Consider the following 26,435-nt stretch of genomic DNA (forward strand, 5'->3'; position numbering starts at 1 on the left):
GAACCTGGTGTGTTGCAGGGCTAATTGAACATGATTACTTAATTAAAAAAGGTGTTAAGTCTAAAAACTAAGTTGAAGGTTTACTGCAGTGAGACGGAATTGGTGTTATACACTGCTTGATGTCTGTGAGCTCTTTGTTCTGTGAGAGCACCCAAGGAGGTGAAATGGGGTCAGGTGTATGTGGTAGAGAGGTCTTCAGTGAGTTAAACCTATGGAAGAAGAATCTCATCATGATATTAGCAGTTCCTGAGGGCCTGATCCATTTCCACTTTTTTTGTCTAGGGAATTGAAACTAGGTTGTTCTGAACAAGGACAGCTTCAGAGTTGATGTTTGTTTTTAGAATAGGAGGAAATAGTGTGCAATTCTTGCATTGCTTCGTTTTGAAAGAAACCTCTCCAGGGTAGATTTATGTGGCTTTTCCTTCAAGCCTGAGTCAGAAATGAAAGAAGTAACATTGAAGTCCATGAAGGAAAAGTTTAAGAAAGCACACCTGGTGTCAACAGAGTTGATAAGAAAAAAGGAACAGGAACAAGTAGGTATCCTAGGTGCTAGCTACTGTAGCTATATAATGGGCTTTCATTTTTGTTTTTAGGTGAAAGATTTTTCCCACCACCATCCGGTTTAAGCTACTCAACTTGGTTTTGTATTGAACATTTTAGTACACCTCCTAATAACCATCCTGTGAGACTTCTGACTGTAGTGCGGCGTGCAAACTCCTCGGAGCAGCATTATGTATGCCTTGCCATTGTCCTCTCAGCAAAGGACCGGTCACTGATTGTTTCAACTAAAGAAGAATTGCTTCAGAATTATGGTAAGAGTTGTGTGGTGTCATCAGCTGATCCTGACAATATTGTGGGGATGCGACAGCAAGTTTATTTTGAACTTAGTATCTAGAAGAATTGTGTGTGGTGAAACTTCAGTTGCAGCTTCACCAGCTCCTAATGGGTTTTGAGAATGGAAAAATACAAAATGTAAGTGTGCTTGTAGAAGTTAAGGAGTTTTTATAATTTCCAAAGAAGATGCAGTATCTGCATATAAAGAATTTTTTTTTCCCAAAACCACAAGTAGATTCGAAGGAGGAATTACATCATTGGTTCTGGAAGGTTTTTGTCTTTTATTTATCCATTTTATTTATCTATTTGAAGGTGATCAGTCATTCCGCTTCATGTTTTAGTGCTGTGATCAGTTTTCGGAAAGAGGTTTTGTAGAGTTTGTAGAAAGACTTTGTTCAGTATCTTTCATCAAAGGTGGAATTACAGGAGGTACAGTGAAGATCTAAGTGACTCTGGTGAGGCCAGTGAATTTGCTAGAGAGAGCTGTCGGTGTGGTCAGGGGCTTCAGGCTTAGCCATCTCCTGTATCCTGCCTTGTCCTCAATCAGAGCCTCCAAAACCAGTCAGTTTTGGCAGGCCAAAACTGTGGCTGTGGAAGAGCTGAGAGGATCAGCACAGCCTTCTAAGAAATTTCAGACTTGGCTTTTCACCAGGCTAACACAATGTGTTACAAGTGGTTATCAAAGATCTGTTCCTGCTTCTGTTCTTTCCTTTTGAGTAGCAGGGACTAATAAAAAATTCGTACAACTGTTGTTATTTTTAAAATCCCAAACAGCAAAGCAGACTGTTGTAGAATATTCCTTATTTTCATGATAAGTGGACATTCTCTCATAAACTGCAGTAGTTTCTCTCAGCATAAGTCAGGTTCAAAACCTAAAACTAGAGAGCTGAAGACCCGTAGTCTTAAGGAAGGAACTAAATCTCTCAAATTCCAAAGGTATTGGTGGCGTCTTCTTTCTCAGAAGACCGAATTCTTATAAGAAAGAATGAAATAAGCTTATCTTCATATTAGTTGCTTTAGTCTGCAGTAGAGCTGTAGATTGTGTGGTTTTAGTTTGTAAGCCCCTGTTATCTAACTCTTTAAGAGATTGGATTTGAAGAGGCTTTGTCAGAGAAGATCTGACAGTCTCTGACTACAAAGACTATTTTTTAATTGAATGGGATACTTTGCTTTACTGGAGTGCCACCCTGCTGTGGATAAGTTGTAGTTGGTGGTGTACCTACCTTCAAGTGCTGAGCAAGTAAGTACCTGAAGAACTGAGATGGCAGGCCCACAAACGCAGGGACTGGAAGTACTGAGAGTCTATTGTAAGAATAAATGGGGGTGGTTTAAGAATCTTTCTTGTGAGTGAGAATTGTGCTTAAAGGTGTTTGGCTGAGAAAAAGAACTTGAGTTTATTTTTGTTTCTGAAAATTAGTTCCAAGAATGCTGCTTTTATCATTTTTCCAGTGCTATTTCTAAAGAAATGAGTGTTCTCCTTGTGCAGACGGCTGTTGAGGTAGGAGGATTAGTGGTTTCTTTTCCTTCAATGTGAAAGAATGGAGATATGAAAACTTCCTGTTTTCTATTGAAGCATTCCCTGATGGAGAATTTTATTTTCTAGCTTTGTCTAGCTGGAAAAGGTGGGGGGCTTTCAAGTAGAGCGTAGTATAGTGTGGGTCATTCTGCTTTGTGATGGAGAAGCTAATGCACCTGCAAACTGATCATGCCTTCTAGTATGACGTCAAAGGATGCCTTTTAGAGAAATCAAAAAATTGTGTGCTGAAAACTGAGATGTATTTCAGCATTCAGCAGAAGAGAATTCAGCACCCATTAGTGACGAAAGACCTGGGAAATGCTTGCAGAGTATTGATGGGTGAATTGGGGATGGGTGGTCAGCAGCTTGTGGTTGCAGCCACTGCGAAGAGGCTGGGAGCAGGTTCCTCTGGCTGTGTGTCTGGAGGGCAGGCATCCACCTCCGACTCCTCTCATTGCTGGTGCAAGGGTGGCTGATGGGGCCGAGGGTGCGGCTCATCTCACCCCACAGCTGCTGCTATCAGCAGCCTTATGATGCAGGCTCCACTGCTGATATGAAGGGAAGGCAAGGGCAACTTGCTGCAGTAACAGTACTGAAATAGAACAGATGAGATGTGAAGTCTTCGTTTGCCCTCAGCTACATCTTCAGTAGCAGTGCTTCAGAAAACTAATATCCTTAGAACCACAAAAACAGAAGAGAAGAAGCCACCATGCTGCAGCTTGAGTTACAAGCACCCCCAGTCTGTGCGTGGTGCATGTCTTGCTAGCTGGATGTCACATTTGTAGCTTTTATTAAGGGAAAAAAGTCTCAGGCTTTCAACCTCATCTTTAACTTCAGTTATGCTTTGTAATTTAGCATGATTCTGATACAGACTTTTTGAAAAGCAATCTTTTTACTTGTATCTTCTTTTATGTGTGCCCTAATGGTTTAAGCAAGATAGTGGCAAGATTCTACTGAGTGTCTGTGGCCAGATGCTGGGAGAGAAGAGGAGGCTTCTTTAGGATGAGGCTGGGCTGCCTGGTGCCAGACATGGCCAGTTCCAGCCAGCTCTGTAGCAGACCCCTTGCAGGACACAGCTGAGCCCAGCAGCCAGGCTGGTGGTGCCTCTGGAAAACACATGTGAGAGAGAGCAAAACGCTGCATGGAGTGAGAAGTAAGGGGGAAAAATGACAGAAAGTGCCCTGAGGTTGTGAAGCTGAGAACAGGAGGGGAGGGGAGTCCTCCAGGCACAGAGAACCCCCGCAGGCCCTCAGAGAACTACACCAGAGCAGGTAGCGGGGCCCGTGCAGGAGACCATGGTGGAGCAGGGAAAAGTGGTAGGAGAAAGTCTGGGAAGTATGGGTATCTTTCTCTCCACAGTGTGAGAAAAGTGAATTATAGCTTTGTAGGTTTGGATAGACATCTGTTATTTCTTGCTGACTACTACTGTAAAAACAGTTTTAGAAAAACAACAAAAGATCTTTCTACATGGTGGCATAAGTTAGTAAAAACTTAAGCGAACTAGTCATTCCAGCTGAAATTTCAAAGAAGGAGTAGAGGGGAGAAGTAAAACATAACTGTCAAAAGTCTGAAAATATCCAGAGAATTGTCTTAGGGAAGAATTAAGGCAAAGGAAGAAGAGACCCATTGTTGATCTACCAAAACTATACTAGTTTGTTAATGTGCAATTATTTAAGGATATTCAGCCTGTCTAACTGTGACAATTTGGTCTGAATACTTTATCAAAAAATCTGATTTAATTCTTTCAGTTCTTGTATTTGAAAGTCATTCTTGTTAAGTGTGTGATTTTGTTCATATCTTATTAATTGTATTTTTGTTAACTTTCAAAAAAAACCTGGCTTTAATGTATTGCTGTCGATTGTTTTGCATAAAGTCCAATGACACATCTGTCTGTTTTAAGCTTCTGATAACATTTCTACTGGTGCCCACTAACTGGTACTTTTCCTTTAGTTGATGACTTCAGTGAGGAATCATCATTTTATGAAATTCTTCCCTGTTGTGCCCGTTTCCGCTGTGGTGACCTCATTGTGGAAGGCCAGTGGCATCACTTAGTTCTGGTCATGAGTAAGGGCATGCTAAAGAACAGCACAGCTGCGCTCTACCTTGATGGACAGCTTGTTAACACTGTTAAGGTAAACTCATTTTTTAAATGCTCATTTTTACTCATTGGAGAGATTTCTCTCTATCTGCACATGTATATGCACAAACCCCACACAAAACAAGAACAAAACTAACACACCCCTCTTTCGCTGAAAAACAACAACAACAAAACAAACCCAGAAAATGAGGAGCTTTGCAAAAAGGGGTCTTTGCTCACTACACAGCCCAGAGCCAGCTCTAATCCTTTTAAGAGAAGATAACAAATACTTGCTCAGGCATGAACAATAGTAACACTAAAATGAAGTGGACATGTTGCATTGGATGTGAGGCAAGAGTAGCAAGGCTATGCTGCTAACCGGATTAATTAGAAGTATCATAAGAAGCTGAAGATGACTTATCCTAGGACCATGTAGCAGATCTATCTTTGAATAATAGAGAGATTACAGAGTAAGCTTTCCCAATTTATTCAGGTTGCTCCTTTCCCAACCTTGTATCCCCTTGTCTGTGGTAGCCACTGAGATATCCAGTGTTGTTGTTAGTTGATTGTAGACGAAACGCATTTAGTTGTAAAGTATTTCATTGTTAGGTGGAAGAAACTGGGAGACTAAAAGCAGAGAGCAGCGAAGAGCAGTGCAGATCTGTCCACTGAGCACAAAGTATTCTGGACCAAAGAGCATTTGGCATCTGGCAGGTGTGGTCCTTAAGAGAGTAAGCTAAACCTGCTGTGGGGTGCAAATTAGCTAGCGTTACTATACTGATATAGATAAAACAATATTTTGACTTTAAAAGTTTACCTTTCAGTGTTTCTTTCACAGAAAGAGGACTACAGTAACTTGTTATGCTTATAGCTGTAATACGTGAGCATTTATCTGGCCATACATGATTACACTCAATAGCTGGTAGCAGAATTTTTACAACATAGAAAATGCCTGTGAGATTTTTACCATCCTTACATATAGGCCAGCATCTTACTCACATATTTGTCTTACTGCCAACTGAAAATCGTATAAAATTGAGTTCATCGCATTTGCACTTCAGCATAGAACAGTATAATTACCAAAGGCACGTCTTCATTGGGTGAAAAAGGAAGAGAAAGAACACAAGTTAATGAGATCATCTTATGGCTTTATGCAAAAAATAATGACTGTCATAGAGCACCATGTTTTTAGACGCAAGGTACAGCTTTGTTCATTAGCATTTTTAAGCACAGAACTCACATGTTCTCATCCTGCATTTCCACACACACCTTCGGCTTTCGAAAGCCACTTGACCTCTGATCTTTGCATTTACCTTCTGTTTCGTCGTCTTCACTGACTTTTGCTGTATGGTACTGTGCATTACATAGCAATCATTTGGTACCTTCTCTGGTTTGCAAAATGCTTTCCCAGATTTCCGATCTGCCTACTTGCTTTTCACGGTACCCGTGCTCTCACAATAACTTCGCCATACTTTTCTCCCTTACAGCTTCATTATATTCATAGCAGTCCTAGTGGGTCTGGTTCTGCCAACCCACCTGTGGTCAGCACTGTTTATGCTTATATTGGTACACCGCCTGCACAGCGCCAGCTCTCTTCATTAGTGTGGCGGTTGGGCCCTACGCATTTCCTGGAGGAAGTTTTGCCTGCCCCAGGTGTCAGCACCATTTATGAGCTGGGACCAAATTACGTCGGAAGCTTTCAAGCAGTATACGTGCCGTGTAAGTACAATTCAAATGGCAGCTGGTAATGTGGCCTAGGTATAGTGGAATCTCTTGTGTGCATGTTGGCACAAGAGGTGAGAAGGGAGAGTATGCAATAGCAGAGACGAAAAGCTAGCTGCTCATAAGGAAGAAGCTTAGTAGCTCTATTGACAAGGACGATAGAAATCCAAATTACTGTTTTAACATGCTTCTGGTAGTTCTTGTACTGAGATATGATAGAAGTGCTTGTGTTCCTCACTTTGGTTTTAAACCAGTTAGAAATGCTTAAAGCTGTCATTATTCATATGGTATATTGTATTTATCTGTAGAAAGTGAAATTGGAAAGGCATTTTAACTTGTCAGTTTCTAGTGATAACATTTGCAAATCTGCGATGTAGTCTGTACTTTAAACGCAGCTGTCTTGAAATGTCGTTGTTTATAGGGCCTAAATAGGTCAAATGAGAAAAAAAAAATCAAACAGGGAGGGATTGTGGGGCAGCAGATAGTTTTTATGCGTTGATTGCAAATAGATATGGGCAATTCTATTCCTTTTTTTAAGTTTAGTGTTTGAAGTTGAGGGGCGTGCAACACAAAAAGATGTGAATAACTTTGATAGAAATGTGTGTCCATAGCCCTGCTTTTAGATATTCAGACAACAGATTCTGCATCAGCTCTGGTAAGATCCATTTTTAATAGTGAGATTTTCTTGTTCTGTAGAGCTCCCTGTCTTCCTGTGCAGTTAGAGTACCTCCTCAGTAACATAAGTATTACACCTGATGCTCTCTGATTTACCTGGCTATCACAGGGCTTTTCAGTGAAACAAATAAAAATGGGCAACATATCAAGCTGGCTTGCCCTTGTATTGTCTTTCCCTATGAGGACATAATGCTCTCCAGCTCTTTTGGAGAGAAACTGTCACCATCTAAAGCAAGGAGGCAGTGAGTGATGAGAGAAGTACAGAGAGTGCACAAAGTCTTACTTTTCATGGTGAAAGCTTTCCTTGGAGTAGTGACAGACACCCCCAAATGTCACTGATGTTCAGGCTGTGAAAGAACAAAGTATCATGAAAAAGAAGGTAGATTTCCTTGCCCGTCTTGAATGAAAAGCTTTAGGGAATTGAATTTTGTCATGTACAGGTCTGTCACATACTTGATTTTTTGACAGCTATATAAACCTGGCAAGCAACTGTGGATTTAGGTATCTGCTAGTCAGTTATAATTTCTCTTGAAAGGCATTTTGACTGGTGGCTTGCAAATTTTAAGTACCGAAAAAGCAGATTCTGTGAATGTGAATTTTTTTATTCACTTCTGAGAATTGAAGGTCTTCCTGCCTTTATGTTAAGGCCATGTTCACCAGGAAGCCCACAGTAATTTGAAAGAATTCTTCCTTTTTTGGACATACAGATGTATTCCAGTGTGGTGGTGTATTTCTCCTGCAAAGGTTTGCTCAGTTTGTTGTATTTCGGGAGCAGTCTGCTCCAGAACAAAGGGCTTTTATCTGGGGCTCAGCTTTTGTTAACATTATGTGCACCATGCCAAACCCTAAAGAGTTTGATAGGGAAAAGAACCCTCAGAGAGCAGTTGTTAGTTCAGAAGGAATTCCTTTCTTTGCTGAAATGGAGGAATGTTCTCAGGGCATCTGTGTGAGCAGAGGTTCCAATGAAGATTTCATTTATGGGGAAACCAAGAATTCTGAAACTTGGCAGAGACTTGAGCCTGGTTCAACAAATGATGTAGACATCCAGCTTCTCACTCTTTTCAGTCTTAGGTGAGGAGCCTTCGTGCTTCTTTAGCTCTGTTAATGTGTTTCACTGGAGTTGTAGACACCTTTTGACCTGCAGTGAAGATGCAGAAGTGAATCTCAATATTGAAGTTTCAGGTGCTGAGTTTTTCACGCTGACTCTGAATGTTGTAGACAGCTGTCAATCCTAGTGTTTGCAGTGCCTCACAAGAAGCATCCACGTTTGGAGCAGTGGACATAAAGTATGAAAGATACAGTTATATATTCTCTTCGATGCTGTTGTGGTTTAACCCCAGCCAGCAACGAAGTTTTCCTAGCAAACCACTATAAAAAGCCCGTTGTCACAAAGATGCAGATGTACCAAATACTTCTCTGTTTTTGGATTATTTTGGTTTTCTTTAGGTGGGAAGGGAAGTAAACAGCCCCTTAGGCTGTACCCAAATAGAGTAGAGGAGTAATGTTGCCTTCCAAAAATTCAAATGAGGAAGCGCCGCATCTTCTATTGCTTGGCCAAGCCACAAGCTGCCAGTTGCTCTTAAGGTTAATATTGCAGACATTCTTGAAATGTTTGCTGTGCATTACTCTTAAATAGCAGATTTATTTCATGGCTCATATGCTATCAAAGTATTCTTCTGTACAGCAAGAAAGCATGCAAAGACAATATCACATCTCAGCTATTTGTGAAACCTTTCTATATATTCTAGATATTATACCTATTCTGCAATATAATTGGCTTAAGATCTTACTCTTGAAACTGAATAGAAAAACAGTGCTGTTACTGAAATGAACTTTTTTACTTTGAATTTAAGGCAAAGATTCGAAGTCTGAAGGAATCAACCCATCTCCAGTATCTTTAGTACCAGAAGAGAAGGTCTCTTTTGGTCTCTACGCTCTGTCAGTTTCTTCATTTACAGTGGCAAAAATAAGGAAAGTTTACAACAAGTTGGATAGTAAAGCTATTGCCAAACAGGTATGTTTGGAGATGAGTTGATTAATATGTAGTACTTGTTTGTTCTTTTCTTTTACCTTCTTTCAAGGCAATTTGCTCAATGCTACTAGGAATAATAATGTACTTGTCAAAAGGGTTGCCCATAATCATGTTTATGGGTTTTAAATTTTTTTTTTTTTAAAGAGAGAGATTGTACTCCTAGATTTTATTTGCATTCCTGAAATTACTAGTAGCTATGTATATTAACATCTTTTAGAGGCATTTTTGCTTTTTAATGTAGATGGCAGTTGTAATCCTGTTGAAAAACAGTTAAAATCATGTTGTTGAACAATATTTCCACTGTTGCAGATGAACAAAGCTGATAGTTTAGTCCTCTGATCATGATTCAAATTTGGAAACCAGAATACTGTTTTACATTTTTTCTTCAGAGTGTCTTAAAAGTCGATGAAACATTTGTTCAAAAGACCATCTATGAAGACAGGCTAAGAGATTTGGGGTGGTTCAGCCTGAAGAAGATATTCAGGAAGACCTTATTGCAGCATTTCAATACATAGGGAGGGCTTATAAGAACAACAGGGACTTTTTACGAGGGTATGAAGTGACAGGACAAGGGGTAATAGTTTTAAACTGAAATAAGGTGGATTTAGATTGAGCATAAGGATGAAACATTATACGATGAAGTTGGTGAGACACGGGAACAGATTGTCTAGAGAAGCTGTGAATGCCCCATCCCTGGAAGTGTTTAAGCTCATGTTGGATGGCACTTTGAGCAACCTAATTCAGTGGAAGATGTCCCTACCCAAAGGAGGGGGATTGGAATAGATCATCTTAAAGGTCCCTTTCAACTTAAACCATTCTATGATCTGGTGGCATTATTTTTAAAGTTGGATTAATCTTTCTTAAACTTTGGGGACTGGAGATTTTACTTTAGAGAATGTCTTAGTGACTCTAACATAGTTCCATTTTGTTATATGTTACTCTTAATCACAGGAGGCAAATACACAAGTGTCCTGGGTTCAGCTTAAACCACAACAACAAGATATGTTCATGCTTGCATAAAAAAACCCCTTCCCTTTAGCCCTGGCTTTTTTTCTTGTTTTTTTCAGCTGGCAATTTCTTCTCATGAAAATGCCACACCTGTGAAGTTGCTGCATAACTCAGCAGGGCATTTGAATGGACCAGCACGCTCCATTGGTGCAGCTTTGATAGGATATTTGGGTGAGCTGAGTACTTGAGAATTATTGTGTTTAAAAATTATTAATTGCTTGTCAATAAGAACTAAGGTCTAGAAAATAAGTAATTTACATGGTGAATGTTAATGGTACATTAATTTATTTAACATTTTTATAATTCGTGGGCATACTATTATCTTTTTTACTAACATGGGATGATTGTTTCAGTTTATGTAAGTCATCATTATGAAAATATACTTAAATACTTTACCCTAGGTCATACACTATTTTCTAGTGCCATATTTCATCCACCGTCTCTTCTGAAGTATCATAGTTCTTCTAGTGATACTATTTTCATAATTCAAGCAATGATAGAATGCAAATCAATGCATGTGTTCACAATGATTTCCTACAAGAATTAGAGTTTATTTTATTTTCATTTACTTTCTCTGCCTATGCTCAGGTGTAAGAACATTTGTCCCCAAGCCTGTTGCCACTACACTGCAGTACATTGGTGGAGCTGCTGCTATTTTGGGACTTGTAGCGATGGCATCAGATGTAGAAGGGTTGTATGCAGCTGTAAAGGCCTTGGTCTGTGTCGTAAAGAGCAATCCACTAGCCAGCAAAGAAATGGAAAGAATCAGAGGTTATCAGGTATGTAAGGAGTCTTAAAATAGACCCGGTTGATTGAATTTTACTGGCTGTCATAGCAGTTCCTGTGCAAATTCCTTGTTGTGTTGTGGTAACCTCAGTTTCTGCTCTTAAGTTTACTGGGCTCTTGACTAATTAGCATAGATGAGTTATTTAAGATGGCTTTTAAAGGAGAGGGTGGAAAGTTTTGCTAAGCAATCGTGCACATTTAGCTGCTTTGCTGAAACTGAGCCTTCATTAATAGCAAGGAAGAGCACAGCTATGGTACTTAGATACTGGTACTTTTCCCAGGATTGTGAACCCAACCCTACAAGCCCTCAGTGATCAGGGAGCTTTTGTCTCCCTGATCTGCCAGCAAGAGAGGAGGATAGATACATGAAGAAAACTGAACAAGTAGACTCCTGAAATCATCATTTTGAGGAGACTGTGCAGACTTTATAGTTAGTGATGCTGTTTGCTTTCAAGCTGAAGGCTTCTTAGTTATCCATCAGGGTGGGGAAAGTACAATCAGTTACGCAGAAGACTGATTGAGTGACTTGAGAAGATCTTCACATGACCAATGTGTTTTACATTTCTCATGAAGAGTGCTTTACTGGAAGGGAAAGTTTGTTCTGTGGTTTAGGCAGCATATTTACAAATCTCGTAATGCTAATGGCTAGTATAGTTACGTCAAAACATAGTATTCCACACGTAGCCTGTTGCAGACCTTGGCTTACTTTGACCAAACAGCTCTAGACAGTGTCCTCCTTGCGCCTTAAGCAGTCAGTGGATCATCACATATAGCCTTAACATTCCACTTGCATTAACCTCAGCAAATAGCATGGTTTGAGAGAGATTCCTAGAAATCCTTATTTCCTTAGTAATGTTTCAAGGAGGACAGTGAAGCTGAACAGGCCAGGATGTTAAAAGTTTAACAAGTACGCATCAGAAGACAAGAAATAGTAATAGTACATTTGGCAATTGGTTCTTTCCCAGCCCAGATTTTAAGAAGTTAGAGCAGAAATGAGGATTGTAAGGATGATATCTATGGTGATGCCTAGGGCAGCAAGAAAAGTCAGGCTTATTCAGATTTATCTTGTCATGGCTACTGTTTTTTCAGTGCTGTCTGAAATGTAGAACAGATGTTTTATGAGCTGGAGGGTGTCCTGGATGTGCTCCTTTTCTAATCAACCATAATGCCACTTTCAAGCTATTTCCTCAAAAGTATCAACTATAAGACATACTTTAAGGGCCTTCTCAAAAGTGAAGGAGACACTTCTTCCATTCTTTGTGCTTAGACAACATTATTGTGTATTCATAGGCTACTAATTCCTTTTCTGTTGACTTGTTCAAGTTGCTGGCAATGCTGCTAAAGAAGAAACGGTCCCTTCTGAACAGCCACATCCTCCATCTGACCTTTTCCTTGGTGGGAACTGTTGATAGCGGGCATGAGACATCCATTATTCCAAATTCTGCTGCCTTCCAGGATCTGCTCTGTGATTTTGAAGTATGTAAAGATGAACAGAAAACCGGTGATGATGCTGGATAGTGTTTATTTCAGATGCTGATAGCATGCCTTTAAATAACGAACAACAACAAAGTAGGTTGTTATCCTGAGAACTTCCTATTTCATATGTAATAGGGTAAAGCAGCTGAGCAGCAAGATCATTGGTAACTTTTCCTGCTGAAATTGCTTGAATCACTGTAGATACAATGAATGGGTACCACAGATGTTTCTGCTTTTTGTTGTTTTAGAAGATGCATTTTGCAGTTTTCTGTTGAACAATTTCTTTTAACCTGTTTGTTCTACTGCCCTACATATATCGAGGTGTGAAAGACGTAGTAAAAATAACAGCAGGAGGTAAACCTTCAACATAGCACACAGGAATCACTTTATCATATGCCTCCTGCAAAGTTAATAGTAAGGCAGTTACACGTTTTGCAAGCAGAATTTTGAAATATTTCATTGTTGTTATGTTAAACTAAGGAAAGTAGACAAGTTCAGAAGAAAATGCTAATGTAATAGAGGCTGATAAATGGTGCGTAGAACTTGTTGTTTAGCGTTTGCTCCTTTGGCATTATCTGTACCTAACACAGGCTGAGTCAAGGTATTCTGATTCACATATACCATAAATAAAAAAAAATACTACCACTACTAATCCAGCTATAAGATACTGACTTAATAGCACAAATCTGTTTTGCTTGATGGCAAATGGCTTTATGGAGTTAGCCATTTCCTTTTGTAAGCTATCTATTTGAGTGTTTCAAAGCCCTCCTGGAAAATTTATTCAAGGCTCTTGTCTATGAAAAAGCTCCTGCTGCTATAGCCTTTATTTTAATAAAATCAACTGCTCTTGTTAACTCCTTTTTTCAAGAGCTTAAAGTCTTTTATAAACCAAACCCCACCTTGCCAAGATCAACAATATGCTATAATTATGGCACAGAGAAAGAAGAAATTCAAAGGGCAGCCCTGAGTCTCTCTTTTAACCTTAGTGGGGTTTTAATACAGAGGAAATTTGTCACACACCAAAGTTTCCTTTTTTTTTTCCTTGAAGCATAATGTTAAAATGAGAAATAAGTTTGCGCCACGTCTAAACACAAATTCTTCGGTATCCTGTAACTAGGGTTTAACAAACCTTTTAAATTACGGTAATGCTTCCTTTGTGCTCACAAAATTAAAGATAGACTTAATAGAAGTTATTATAATATCTACAAAAGGTAATGTTTGTGGTAGAGATCTTAAGGTAGATGAATTGTTTAGCAGAGAAGAGTGTGAATCACTCAGCAGCCCAGCTCATTTGACAGTGGGACATGAATCCTGCCTTTTTCTTTCTTTCTTTTTCTTTCCCCCAGAAAGGAACTAGCTGAGAAGCTTCATCAATGGTATATAGTCACTCAGACAGCAACTACTGTGCAAAAGATCTAATCTGATATTCTTTAGTTCATGTCTGTCTTTTATTTTCCCTGAAGACCAAGAATAACTGGAGAATGAATACACTTAGGAGACTTAAAAATAAAATAACTGTGCAAGTAACAGGTCCGTGAGTCATTGAGAAGAAACTTTCCAAAAGCCTCAGGTTTTGGCTTGTTTGGTTGGTTGTTTGGTTTTTTTTAATTAATTATATTTCTGTATTCAGAAATCAATGACTCAAACATTTCACTTAAATTGGATAAATTAGATGTTCTTACTCTTATGCTAAACACGGAAATGAAAAGATTTGTTCTGATCATTTTAGATGGTAAGGTTAGAAGAAAAGGAAATGCTAGAAAGCTTTTGTGTAAGCCAGTTTTATACACTACAGCACAAGTATTAATTATGTTTTGTGCAATAGCAAGTCAATTTTAAGATTTGCAGCTGTAACTGCCAGCTTTCCGGGTTTTTTATCTTTTATTATGTCTATTGATTGAACAATTGATAATTTTAGGGGTTTTTTTAGAGAATCTAAATAATTTAAAATGATGTACAAGAACTGCTGGCTAAAAAGAAAAGAAAAAAAATCAAAACCATGGCGACATGGACAGTGGGATTGAGTGCGCCCTCAGCAAGTTTGCCGATGACACCAAGCTGTGTGGTTCGGTTGATACGCTGGAGGGAAGGGATGCCATCCAGAGGGACCTTGACACGCTTGTGAGGTGGGCCGATGCCAACCTTGTGAAGTTTAACCAAGCCAAGTGTAAGGTCCTACACCTGGGTCGGGGCAATCCCAGGCACTGCTACAGGTTGGGCAGAGAAGAGATTCAGAGCAGCCCTGCAGAGAAGGACTTAGGGGTGTTGGTTGACGAGAAGCTTAACATAAGCCAGCAGTGTGCACTTGCAGCCCAGAAAGCCAACCGTATCCTGGGCTGCATCAAAAGAAGCGTGACCAGCAGGCCAAAGCAGGTGATCCTGCCCCTCTACTCTGCTCTTGTGAGACCTCACTTGGAGTACTGCGTATAGTTCTGGTGTCCTCAACATAAAAAGGACATGGAGCTGTTGGAGCAAGTCCAGAGGAGGGCCACGAGGATGATAAGAGGGCTGGAGCACCTCCCGTATGAAGACAGGCTGAGAGAGTTGGGGCTGTTCAGCCTGGAGAAGAGAAGGCTGCATGGAGACCTCATAGCAGCTTTCCAGTATCTGAAGGGGGCCTACAAGGATGCTGGGGAGGGACTCTTCCTTAGGGACTCTAGTGGTAGGACAAGGGGTAATGGGTTCAAACTTACACAGGGGAAGTTTAGATTAGCTATAAGGAAGAAGTTCTTTATAGTGAGGGTGGTGAAGCACTGGAATGGGTTGCCCAGGGAGGTTGTGGATGCTCCATCCCTGGCGGTGGTCAAGGCCAGGTTGGACAGAGCCTTGGGCGACATGGTTTAGTGCAAGGTGTCCCTGCCCATGGCAAGGGGGTTGGAACTAGATGATCTTAAGGTCCTTTCCAACCCTTACTATTTTATGATTCTATGAAAACCAGGGAAGACCTTGAGTTTAATCTTGGCAGAAGAGTGTAAGTTAATTTTACAAAGAGAAAATCTTTGCTTAAGCCAAATAAACTTAACGCAGCATTTCACATCAGCCTTGTAAATCCCAGTAACTCCTTTGGAGTCATCGCACCACCTGTTTGAAGAGACGTTTCAGACAGCATGTAACTTTTGTGTGTGGAACTGTTTAAAAATTTTCAGCATGATACATTTATAGAAAATATGTTGGTACCAATGTATGTTTCTTTAGTCTTCACTGGTATATTTAGTATTTATTTGAAGTTGAAGAATAAGCAATTGAGAACCTTGCAATGTGCTTTGGAGTACAATGGTCAGGTAAATAGTCATATAGACAAACAGTTTTAATCTCTTCAAGCCTTTCATAACTTTTGGTATATTAATGTCAGTTTTTAATCATAAAGTGGTTTTGTGTACAAAAATTATTTTTTATTCTATATTTCAGGTCTGGCTTCATGCACCCTATGAGCTTCATCTGTCATTATTTGAGCACTTCATCGAACTTCTCACAGAGTCAAGGTATGAAGCAATGACAGCTTAGTAATGAGATTTAGAGGTTTAGGTAATATGTAGGGGATGCTCCAATTTTAAATTGCCGCTTCCTTTCTTTTCTTCTTCCAGTGAAGCAGCAAAGAATGCCAAGTTAATGAGGGACTTCCAACTCATCCCAAGACTGCTCTTGACTCTTCGAGATATGTCTCTGTCCCAACCTACTATTGCTGCGATTAGTAATGTGCTGAGCTTTTTGCTTCAAGGCTTTCCTAGCAGCTATGACTTGCTCAGGTAACCCGCACCTGTGATAATTCTGGCCTTCTTATGTTTATTATGTTGGTGATCTTGGTCAAAAATACCTAACGGTCATACTGCTGTAGAGTAAGTAACATGAAATGCTCATGTACTGAATTTTTCCTGTGAGAGCTACAGTGAACCAGCCATAGGCAATAATTTTGTTAATGTCTTGATTTGCATATTAAATTGTTTGTATCTAACCAGGTATGATTGACTAATTAAACTGGCTTAGTGTTCTCCAGGCGCAAAGCAAAGGTGCTATATTGCAGCTCCCTTGTTCTTTTGAAGTACTGAGCACTTTTCTTAAATACCATTGAATATTACTTCTGGTTAAAATGCAGCTTTGATTACTTCCCTGCATGAAAGGCTTAGTTCAAGATTTTTTCTTAATCATCGCTGTGTAAAAAAATGTTTAAAGCTGGCAGATATGTATTATTCTGGCTGATGAAAGCTACATAAATAATTGTGATTCATACATATAGGATTGTTTTAAATGCTTTTAAATAAGTTCAGCTTCTTGATAATTTAGTTTTTCTAATCTTCCCCTCAATTATAATGGAAATGGATTAAATATTGCAGGGTTTAGGAGTTCTTTGCTTACAAATGGTCACGTTTTCAGCTTCTCACTTTAAGTACAATTAAAAGTATCAGAATCATCAACATGAACATCTTGCCTGTCTTTGTTTTATGAAACTCTTGATTTTGTGATTAAATGGTTATAAAACAGATTGTAGAATGCCTGAGTGTTCCTTGTTACCATTTCTGGACATAAAAATGAAAAATATTGCCTAACTGGGGAAAAGTTATACTAGCTAGGGACCATTTCAGGTTAGTTTCAGAAGGAAGAGGAATATATTGCATCTCCTTTGAGTAGCATAATCGTCTTGTCTTTGAAAACCATGACCTCATCACCTCAAGCAATAGGCATAAATGTTATACCAGAATCAAGTTATCACTGTTGATATAATGCTTGTTAAGCTGTAATGGTTTAACTTGTGGTGTTCCTTTTACTAGGACTTGGTGGTCTCACCCTGTTTCCTTTTTTGAATCCTAGCACTTTCGGGGTCCTTTATGTGCAGACTTGTCTGCAAAGATTCCATTAATTATTACACATTAATTTGTTTTTTGGCTACTAACTTTAGCTGGAGACTGGTTTCCTCAGTCTTCTGATGTGAGAAAGCTGACTTTTTTGGATATCTCCCTCTCACTAGTGTTCTGGTTTTATGTTTAAGGTGAATTATTGATAGATGAGAGTGCAGCTGTCATATCAATGAATGATGTTTTTTCTGTGTACATCAAGGTTCGGACAGTTCATCTCTTCCACTTTACCTACATTCGCAGTCTGTGAGAAGTTTGTAGTCATGGAAATAAACAATGAGGAAAAGCTTGACAGTGGTAAGTGATGGCATAGCTTAAAAGCAGTGGAAATGAAATACTTTTTGATCCTTCTGTGCTTAAATATGTGAAATGTAGAAATAGTGTCATTAGCAATACTGTAATTTTGTTATAGTCTGGCTGCTAGTTAATTGTGGTACTTTAGTTTTCAGTATTGCATGCAAAGCAGCGCAAAACCTATGTACTCTTGCTTTGGTTTCCTTCATTTAACACTTCATGGTTTCATTCTGTTTCTTCCACTCACTTTAAATCAGCAGGGCATCTCTGCTGCTTTGTGGGGAGAAAAAGAAGACAAAAATGGATTACTAGGTGCTTCTGCCCTCCAGGTGTGGAGGAAGCGGAAGAATTAACTAAGACAGTCTAGTTATTTTTTTAGGTCAAAAAAGAAGTTCTACTGTCCTTCAAGAATGCTTATATTGAATTGTTTTGGGACCATTTCTACCTTTGTTTTCCTAAAGAAAAAAGGCTTCTGCAGTTGCATTTTTCATCAGTCTCCCTGAACAGAAATGTTTTAGCCCTACAGTGGATATCACCCAAATAACTAGAAAGGATTGCCTAAAGATCCTCTTTCTGTATCACTTGGGAAGATACTGGTGTGCAGGGACAAGTGAAAGACAAGTGGTTTTGCTTTAAAGTTAGCTTTATTGGTTAGGTTTCCCAAAGAACACGGTTTAGGCAGTCTATATATTCGTCGTTATCGGTGATCTTGCTACAGGCTAGCCATCTTTTTTTCTCAGGCTAACCACAGCGTGAGCTGCTTTTTGACTGCCTTGGGGGAACTGAAGACCCCTGGGGAGAAAGTCAGGCTGTGGCAAGAGTGGAGAGAGAAGCTTTTGAACCAAAGGACATTTGAGATTTTTAGGTTACTGGTCTTCACTAGCTCCTCTGTATTTCTGCCATAGAAGACACTTTGTGTTTGCGTCTGTGACTTAGGCGCAAAACCTTGGCCCAGAAAGTGTCCATTTATCTAGGGGAAAGTGTCCCTGCTGATGGCAGGGTGGTTGGAACCAGATGATCTTTAAGATCCCATCCAACCCAAACCATTCTATGATTCCCTGATATGTCTTCATTTTTGCATATTGCCTTAAGCTGTGATTTTCTGGTTTTTTAAATAGTGTAAAACCATGGTTTTTACATTGACAGCGTAAGGTACAATAAGAGGGATTTATGAAAGAACTGTAAAGTTATTCCTGAGCTGCATGTATTGTCTTGGTTTGCAGTAAGTGTTTTTTATCAACTGATGATGAATTTGGGGGTGTGTTGAAAGAACAGGAAACCAATTTTTCTCCCCATTTCTTAGATTTGGAGGGAGTTGGGAAGTATCAAGTTCATTGGGGGGTTCCCATCCCCCCAGCTGCTTAATCCAAAATGTTTGTTTATCATGTTGTGGGGAGGGAGGGATTGGGGTGGGGTGGTGTTTGATTGTTTCTGTCTCTACCTGGCAGGAGTGACTGGTTTAGTTAATTCGTACCACCTCAGTTTAGATTACTATCTGAGAAGCTGCAATTCCCTTTTACCCATTCTTCAAACTGACCAAACTCTGTGTGACAATTATAATTTGTATGTATGGAATTCATGAATAGCCTTTAAAATGTCCGAATTCCAGAAGCCTAATTTTCTTTTTTTTTTAATGTTTAGGAACAGAGGATGATTTTGGAGGACTTGTTTCAGCTAATCTTATTCTACTGCGGAACAGGCTTTTAGATATCCTTCTGAAACTTCTATATACATCTAAAGACAAGACAACTGTTAATTTGCAGTAAGTACAAAAAAAGTTGAGGTAGAGAAAGGATGTATGTTTTTATTTCTAAGGGGAGAATTCTACAGCCCCCATTCAATTTGGTTAGTTGAATTCCATAATTTTATAGGAACTACTGAATGATTTATGCAGATGTCACTGAATTAGCCTTGGGCACACTAGCAGAAATGGAATGCATGATTATTGAGTTGTACGTTGTCAGTTGTGGTAGCAAGAATGATAGTACTAAGCAAGTACAAAGCAGATGCTGGTCTAACTAATGCATATCTTTCAGCTATTGCATTAACTGGTTTTTTGTTTGAAACTTAAAAAAAAGTATAGGACCATGATTGACAGCATTAGTAGAAACTTATGCTTCAACTTAGGAGCAACAGAAGTAAATATCAGCAGGAAAGGAAGGTATGTAGTAGATTTGAGGGGAGATTGCTTGCTTCTGATTGTTACTTCATGGAAGAAAAATAATGTTTGTAAAGTTTTTAATTCTAAACTTTGAGGGACAGAGGATCACGAGTGGAGTGCATTGGGAGCAAGTGTGGGTGTCTGGCTACTTTGATTTTTAAATTTTTGTTCTCTGGAGAGCCAGTTCTCTGCTCTCCTTGTATGCATACTCAGTACTTTTTCTTGTAACTTCATGCATATAGAGAAAATAAAACCTGTTTAAAGAGAAAACTTGTATTTTTACAGAAGTGGGATCATCAACTTCTCATCTGGTTAAGATCAAACGGTTTCAGTAGGGGTCATCGTTAGGATCATTGACTCTAGAATGCCCCTTAGTTCCTTAAAATTGCATGCGAGGGAACATGATATTATAGTTTAATGAGGCACTGGAGTAATATAGTGAGTTGGAGAAGAACTTTGAAACACTGTCAAGTTAAACCTTGATAAAATACAACTTTCAAGCAACTGCCAAATAGACTGTCTTGAATCTGTTGGAAGCATTTTGTGCATTTTGGCAACTGTAGATTATGTAGTGGTTGACTGAGCATTGATTGACATACAGCCTGAACCTGTTTGAGTTTTTCAGCAATGCTGCTAAAAAAAAAAAAGACCATATTCTTTCAAATATTTCTAAGCAACTCTTCCCTTAGTTAAAACAAAACAAATAATCCCAAGCAAAGAACCTTCAGTTTTAATACCAGTTTATTAAAAAGGCTTGTGAAAATGCTCTACCTATGTAAGGCTCAACTAAAAGTATTTGGAAATTATAATTTGTGGATAAACATTTACAATTCAACATTCCACATTTACTATCAAAAGCAGCACTTAGAGAAATCTCATGCAGTGGAACAGTCCCAGGAGCTGTATTTAGTCTTCCCTTTCTGCTAAACAGATAAAATGTATATGTATATGACAAGATTTGGTGACCAGCATTTGTTGTTGTGTCACAAACTTACCGGAGAATTCAATTAATTATTCAATAAAGCTGAACTTTCTCTGATCTTGAAGTTTGCCCTGTAGTGGAGGGCACTGATTTTTACTATCTAGTAGGAAACTAAATGCTGTAAAATGTCTCTTTTTTCTTTTTTTTTCCCTCCCTCTTTTTAATTAGGGCTTGTGAAGAACTGATCAAGACACTTGGTTTTGATTGGATTATGATGTTTATGGAAGAACATCTGCATTCCACCACGGTCACAGCAGCCATGCGAATTCTTGTGGTCCTGTTGAGTAATCAGTCCATCCTTATCAAATTTAAGGAGGGTCTCAGCGGTGGAGGTTGGCTCGATCAGACGGATTCCGTCTTGACCAACAAGATTGGTACTGTGCTAGGTATGGCATCTCAGCTTCTCATGACTGAAGGATTGTGTGGGAGCATGTTTATATATATGTTGAGGTGGGGGTTATTGCATGAATACTGTCTGGCAGATGCATTCTTTCTGTTACTGCTGCCTCAGTAACTACTGTTACTGTGATCAGATGGCTCTGCACTTCATTCTTCTGACAACTCAGAGTTAGATTTCCTGGACAAAAGGGAGCAGTTTTACAAAACTGCCCTTCAGTTGATATTGCACAGATTTCACTGTAGCTCAGTATTACCTCATCATCTGCATGAAGCCTGTGTAGCTAATAATTTTTTTTTCTGTTATCATCATGGTAAGGTTAAGTACGTCCCTTGGGCACGCACATCTGAGCTAGACACAAACACGGCAACAAGAACCTTATGTACACAGCTAATAAAGATTCAGTTAAATTTCCTTGTTTGTTTACTTAGAGCATGATGCAGTGTTATACCTGAGCTGCTTTGTCTAGTGAGTTCTGTGCCAATTAAATTTACCAGGATTTTTCTTTGCTATCTTGGGACTTTGTGTTACCTTCTCAGCCTTTCTTATCCCCTCCCTTTTACTGCATTCTTCTGCATGCACGCATGCTTGTGCTCTCTTTCATATTAAAGACTTTGCAGGTTCATAACGCCTCATTCATTCAGGTTATGAGACTTTTCCATTACTCTGTATGATCTAGAATTCAGTGTATAAGGCTTTAGTGCTACAGAACCCATTTTGAACATCTCTCAGCTGTCTGAAAATGCAGCTCTAAGTGTCAGAAATAACACTGACATTTCTATGTCAATTCTGTGTATATATCACCAGGTATAGTGGTGATTTCCATGGATCTCTCTTTTTTTAGTCAAAATAAGATAGTGCTTTTTGGATGAATGTCCATTCAGACACAGATGCAAATGCATTGACGTTGAGAGTCTTTCATGAGCTTGAATAGTCTTTAGATCAGGACAGTGATATTAATAGCACTTTCAACTTAATTGTTGTTCCTAAAATGACTGTACAAGGAGCCACCTCTCTGTGTTGCAGCAGTATATGATCTGTTTCTGTGCTAAAGTGACCTTACTTCAGGAAGAGAGCTTTTTCTGAAATGAAAGTATGAAGTCCGGGGTTTTTTCTGCTTTGTCTCTTTGAAATCTGAGCATCTTATCCTGTCTTCATTATGTGCCTTAAAATTTGAAAACCATTGATACTTCAGGAGCTTGACTGTTGTTTATTCAGTATCCACTTAAAATGTCCAATCAGATAAATGTTTTCTTCAGGTCACAAAATCTTTCTGAATAAGATTTTGATTTACACTCACATTTGGAGAGCATTTGAAGAGATTTCCTATTTTTCTTATTGTAGTATCACTTTAATTGAATCCAAGATAGATTGTGACCAAACAGATATTTTTAAACATGTGTCTCATCAACTGATAGTGACAGATTACCTAATTTTCATACCCTGTGCTTTCTAACAAATTACAACACATTGGCTCCAGGATTTCTCATGAAAACAAATACGAGCCATTTTTGTTCAAGATTACTGCTGGATATCCTGCAACTTTGTAGCAAAGATTTCATTGGTCTGATTCCTGGTAGATGTTTTCTGTTTAAAAAGACAATTTCTGGTGGAAAGAATATCTGTGCAAGAGACTGAGAAAAACAGTTTTCTCTCTGGCAGTGTCAGAAGAATGGTTTATTGTTTGTGCTGGTGCAGAGACTGAACTGTCTTCCTGCCTCTTTCCTCACTTGAAAATATGCTCTTCTGCCATCCTGGTGTGTTTTTTTCTAATAGGAAGATTAAACATCTAGGTAGAAGCAGGGTCACAAAAGGTGAGGTTTTCTACTTCTGCCAGCACTTAAGACAAAATAAGAGCATTTAATGCTTCATACCAGCTGATTACAAGGTGCTCCTGAGACATCTTTGGAAGCAAATTAGCTGCCCATCAACTTAAATGGACAATGGGATTGCTGCTTGGTAATATGAATCTGTAACTGAGATTAAGGTTAATCAGCCAAATATCTTTGCTCTCACCCAGCAAAATATGGAGTTTTCTTCAGAAGCTTCTGTGTTTTAAAAGTCTGAAATTGTGGTCACAGTCAGAAAAAGGATCTGCGTGTGCATACAGTGGCATTGAGCAGTCTGTATGGAGCAGTGTTGTCTCTGTGGTATTGGAAGGCAATCATTTCCTTTTTTATTGGTTAAAAAGTTAGACATCTGCAGCAGAATTGTGTAATATGTTTGTGATAGTCTATATGCACACATCCATGTTTTGCGGCATTAATTTCAGAGGAGATACCCTCTCAAGTTCACTACTTGGGTAAGCATGAGCTTCATGGGCATTTCCCAACTAACGTTGTTGGCTTTTTGTATTTTTTCATCTCAGGGTTCAATGTCGGCCGGAGTGCTGGTGGCAGATCGACAGTCCGGGAGATTAACCGGGATGCTTGTCACTTCCCAGGCTTTCCCATTCTGCAGTCCCTTCTCCCGAAGCACACTAATGTACCTGCACTTTATTTCCTCCTCATGGCCCTTTTCCTGCAGCAGCCTGTCACTGAACTGCCCGAAAACCTGCAGGTCAGTGCACCTGTCAGCAGCAGCCAGTGTAATCGGGGTCGCCAGGTAGGGATTACCTAGTGAAATGTAAATGTAAATCTGTCTGTCATGAAAGAAAATAATGGATTAACCAGACCCCTCATTCTTTTCTGCAGCTGACTCACAGTCATGGTATGGTGCTTAGTGCTGATTTGTTTGGGGTGGGAGGACAAGGTACTGTGGGAGTATGTGGAAGTCAGCCTGTTACGGCATAGCTGTTGCTGGTGTCTTTCTGGTATGTTTTGGGTCAAATGAGAAGCAGATCTGTGGTTCAAGCTGGCATGGTGTGGGCATTGAAGGGGGTGGAATTTTCTTGCAACAAGGTAGCTTTTATTTCAGAAAGTCTTTACGGTTTTGTAGGGAGGCATCTCAGTTGTTGCTGGAAACCATTTATTTTTCTTATTCCGAACAGGTTGATTTTGGACATGTTTTAATTGTATGTAAACGAGTAGATATTATATGGTCTACAACAGAGTCCTAGGAAGCCTTAGTATAGTGCTTTATGGGGAAAAGCCACACTCCAGATAGACAAGGTGACTGTTCAGAATGGATGCAGTGCTAACATTTATTTATCAGCGGGAACTGGAAAGTAAGAATTTCAGGCCAGAAGGTATTCTGCCTGCCTGTTTTCTCAAGAGGAATACTTGACAGCACATTCAGTACTGTGCTACAGAGAGTGAGGCATGAAGCTCACCTCCTGCTTACAGTGTTGCAGTATGGCACTGATAAATTGAAACTAAACTACTTAAAATATTTAGCAATAGTGCTCTTAATGCTAGAGGTGGACACTTTGTCCTTTTTTATTTTTTAATTATTTGGACTTGCTAGAAAATACAACTTGGTTTATTTCTTTCATTCTTGGTTTGGTTTTTTTCTGTGGGATACCATGTGGGTTTTACTTCTAGGTGTGAGTGAAATATACTGAGGTGATTGTGCAGCACTTGTGCTGACAGGTCTTGTTTCAAAACACTTAAATACTTTGAAGAGGTAAAAGTTGTAATTATATTAGCCCATGGTTAGAAGGAATTTTCTACAGTGACCTTCACATGAAACTTTTGGGGGTAAAGTTTGGAGGATGTGAAACAATTCATTTTTTAGATACTGCCAAATGAGCATATTGTAGGTTTAATAAAAGCAGTATCAAATTGCACAGGAGTAAGAGATTATTTCATGTCTTCTTTCTTCTCTTTCACCTCTTACAGTTTGATTTAGACTCTATTTGGACATTCATATTTGGAGTTCCTGCCTCCTGTGGCACCGTTACCTCTTCAATACATAGTGTTTGCACAGAAGCTGCCTTCTTATTACTGGGAATGCTGAGGAGCATGCTGAATTCTGTAAGCATAAATAAATATTTTCATATTTGAATATACAGAGTAGTTGAAGTTTGCCATGTGGTCAAAAGCCAAGTTAGCGTAATTGAGGTTTTGTTTGTGTAATGACAAACCCAGCTGTGAGTTAGGCTCGTAATACTTGGGGGAAAACCGTCATTGTCTGTGGGTTATCCTATCTTACTTTATTTTTCAGTATCTGTCGAAATATTAGTGGCCATAAGATTAACACTGCTTTTTCACAAAAAGGCTGGGCTTTGTGTTTTGCTGCAATTAAATCAAGAAAGCAGAAGGATAAAATGCCCTTGGCAGAGATCATTGAATTTCTTTCCTGATTAACATCATGGGGGAATGTTTGAGACTCTATATCCCATCTGCTCAAAGCTATGTGAGTTGCAGATTTCGTGCATGAACCTTCCACATGCAGAGAAGTCCCCTGACTATTAATAGCCATACGCTGGAGGAAATGAATTTACTGACAGAAAAATGTGTCATCTTCGCATCTTTGAATCTAACGTCAAGAGTAGTGAAAGTTGGTTTCTCAGTGGGAAAATTCTATATTTCCTTGGAACCAGAGTCTGTTATCTGGTGAAAATTATCTCATGAAATGTTTGAAAAGCATCACCTGTTCAGTTGTTGCCTGTTTGGTCGTCATGTGTTTGCAATATGCTCTGAGAAGCATTGCTTCTGTGTCGCTCCCATGTTAACACGTTTAGCAGTGTCTTCTGGACATGTGTGCTAACAGCAGAGATGTTGGTGACCTGCTGCGGTACACGTTGCTGTTGTCACATGTTCTGTCTCTTGCTGGTGTCATGTTTTTGGTCCTCACAAATGGTTCAGACAGTTGTGACTTGCTCAGGCACATGTGCTGTCTCTTGCCTTGAACTCTTATACTGTGTCATCAGGTGTATGTTCATATGTGCCATCGTATTTTGGGTTGACATGAGTTAGGTCATGTTTACCACCATGTTTTGAATCATTACATGTTAGGTCATAGACTTTTGTCTTATGTTCAGTCATGTGTTGTAAACGTGGTCAGTTTCCTGTTTGTGATGTGCTCAAACACATGCTCAAGGCATAGGTTACTGTCATGTGTTATTGCTGTGGGTTTATCACATGTTCAGCCCTGTATCTGGTTACATTTCTTCATGTTATTGCAACTTGTTCCAGCCTGTTTTATCATGAAATGTTCTGTTGTGATGTTCGTCGTGTTCAGCTATGTTTTTCATGCACTTAGCATATAGTGACATGCTGCCATGTGTTCAGTCATGTGTCAGTGATTGCTTGGACACGTGTTATCACACGCTTTGTTGTCACTTGGTGCGGGTGCATGGTTTAGACATGTGGCTTCTGTGTTTGTTAGAAGCTGGTGGCTTCTTTAATTGTCACACATTATGGAGGCAAGATTAGCCATGAGTTTGGTCACATGTTTGGTCAGGTGCTTGGTATGGTGGCACGCTCAGCCACGTGTTCTGTGACATTGGGTCAAGTTCATCACATGTTGGGGATATGTTCAAACACGTTTTCTGTCACTTGTTTGATCAGATATTAGGTCACTTGTCCAGACACTGTGTCTTTAGTCAAGCGTTCTGGACGCATGTTTGCTCAGGTGTTTTGACAAGTACTCCAACACACATTTGACATGTTCTGGGTGTGTTTTCACTCTTGGTCATGTGCTTGGCCGCATGCTCAGTCACTTATTTCTGCTCTGCTTGAA

The 26,435-nt window shown here is 39.4% G+C and overlaps 1 protein-coding gene across 5 annotated transcripts in view; it reads left to right on the forward strand.

Annotated features, from left to right (window-relative positions):
- WDFY3 (WD repeat and FYVE domain containing 3) overlaps positions 1-26,435 on the forward strand; it is a 171,143-nt gene that overhangs the window by 104,365 nt on the left and 40,343 nt on the right. For 4 of the 5 annotated variants that reach the window (XM_030491686.1, XM_030491689.1, XM_030491690.1 and 1 more), the window contains 14 exons: positions 594-812; positions 4,301-4,482; positions 5,915-6,146; positions 8,678-8,838; positions 9,924-10,035; positions 10,453-10,643; positions 11,974-12,126; positions 15,535-15,608; positions 15,711-15,872; positions 17,179-17,273; positions 18,912-19,032; positions 20,582-20,799; positions 23,179-23,414; positions 24,590-24,724. In XM_030491686.1, the coding sequence (XP_030347546.1) occupies positions 594-812; positions 4,301-4,482; positions 5,915-6,146; positions 8,678-8,838; positions 9,924-10,035; positions 10,453-10,643; positions 11,974-12,126; positions 15,535-15,608; positions 15,711-15,872; positions 17,179-17,273; positions 18,912-19,032; positions 20,582-20,799; positions 23,179-23,414; positions 24,590-24,724 (2,291 nt within the window). The remainder of the gene's footprint in view (positions 1-593; positions 813-4,300; positions 4,483-5,914; positions 6,147-8,677; positions 8,839-9,923; positions 10,036-10,452; positions 10,644-11,973; positions 12,127-15,534; positions 15,609-15,710; positions 15,873-17,178; positions 17,274-18,911; positions 19,033-20,581; positions 20,800-23,178; positions 23,415-24,589; positions 24,725-26,435) is intronic. The other variant, XM_030491688.1, reaches the window with a different exon arrangement.

The sequence above is a fragment of the Strigops habroptila genome, chromosome 7 (genome assembly GCF_004027225.2).
Source record: "Strigops habroptila isolate Jane chromosome 7, bStrHab1.2.pri, whole genome shotgun sequence".
Taxonomy (NCBI): domain Eukaryota; kingdom Metazoa; phylum Chordata; class Aves; order Psittaciformes; family Psittacidae; genus Strigops; species Strigops habroptila.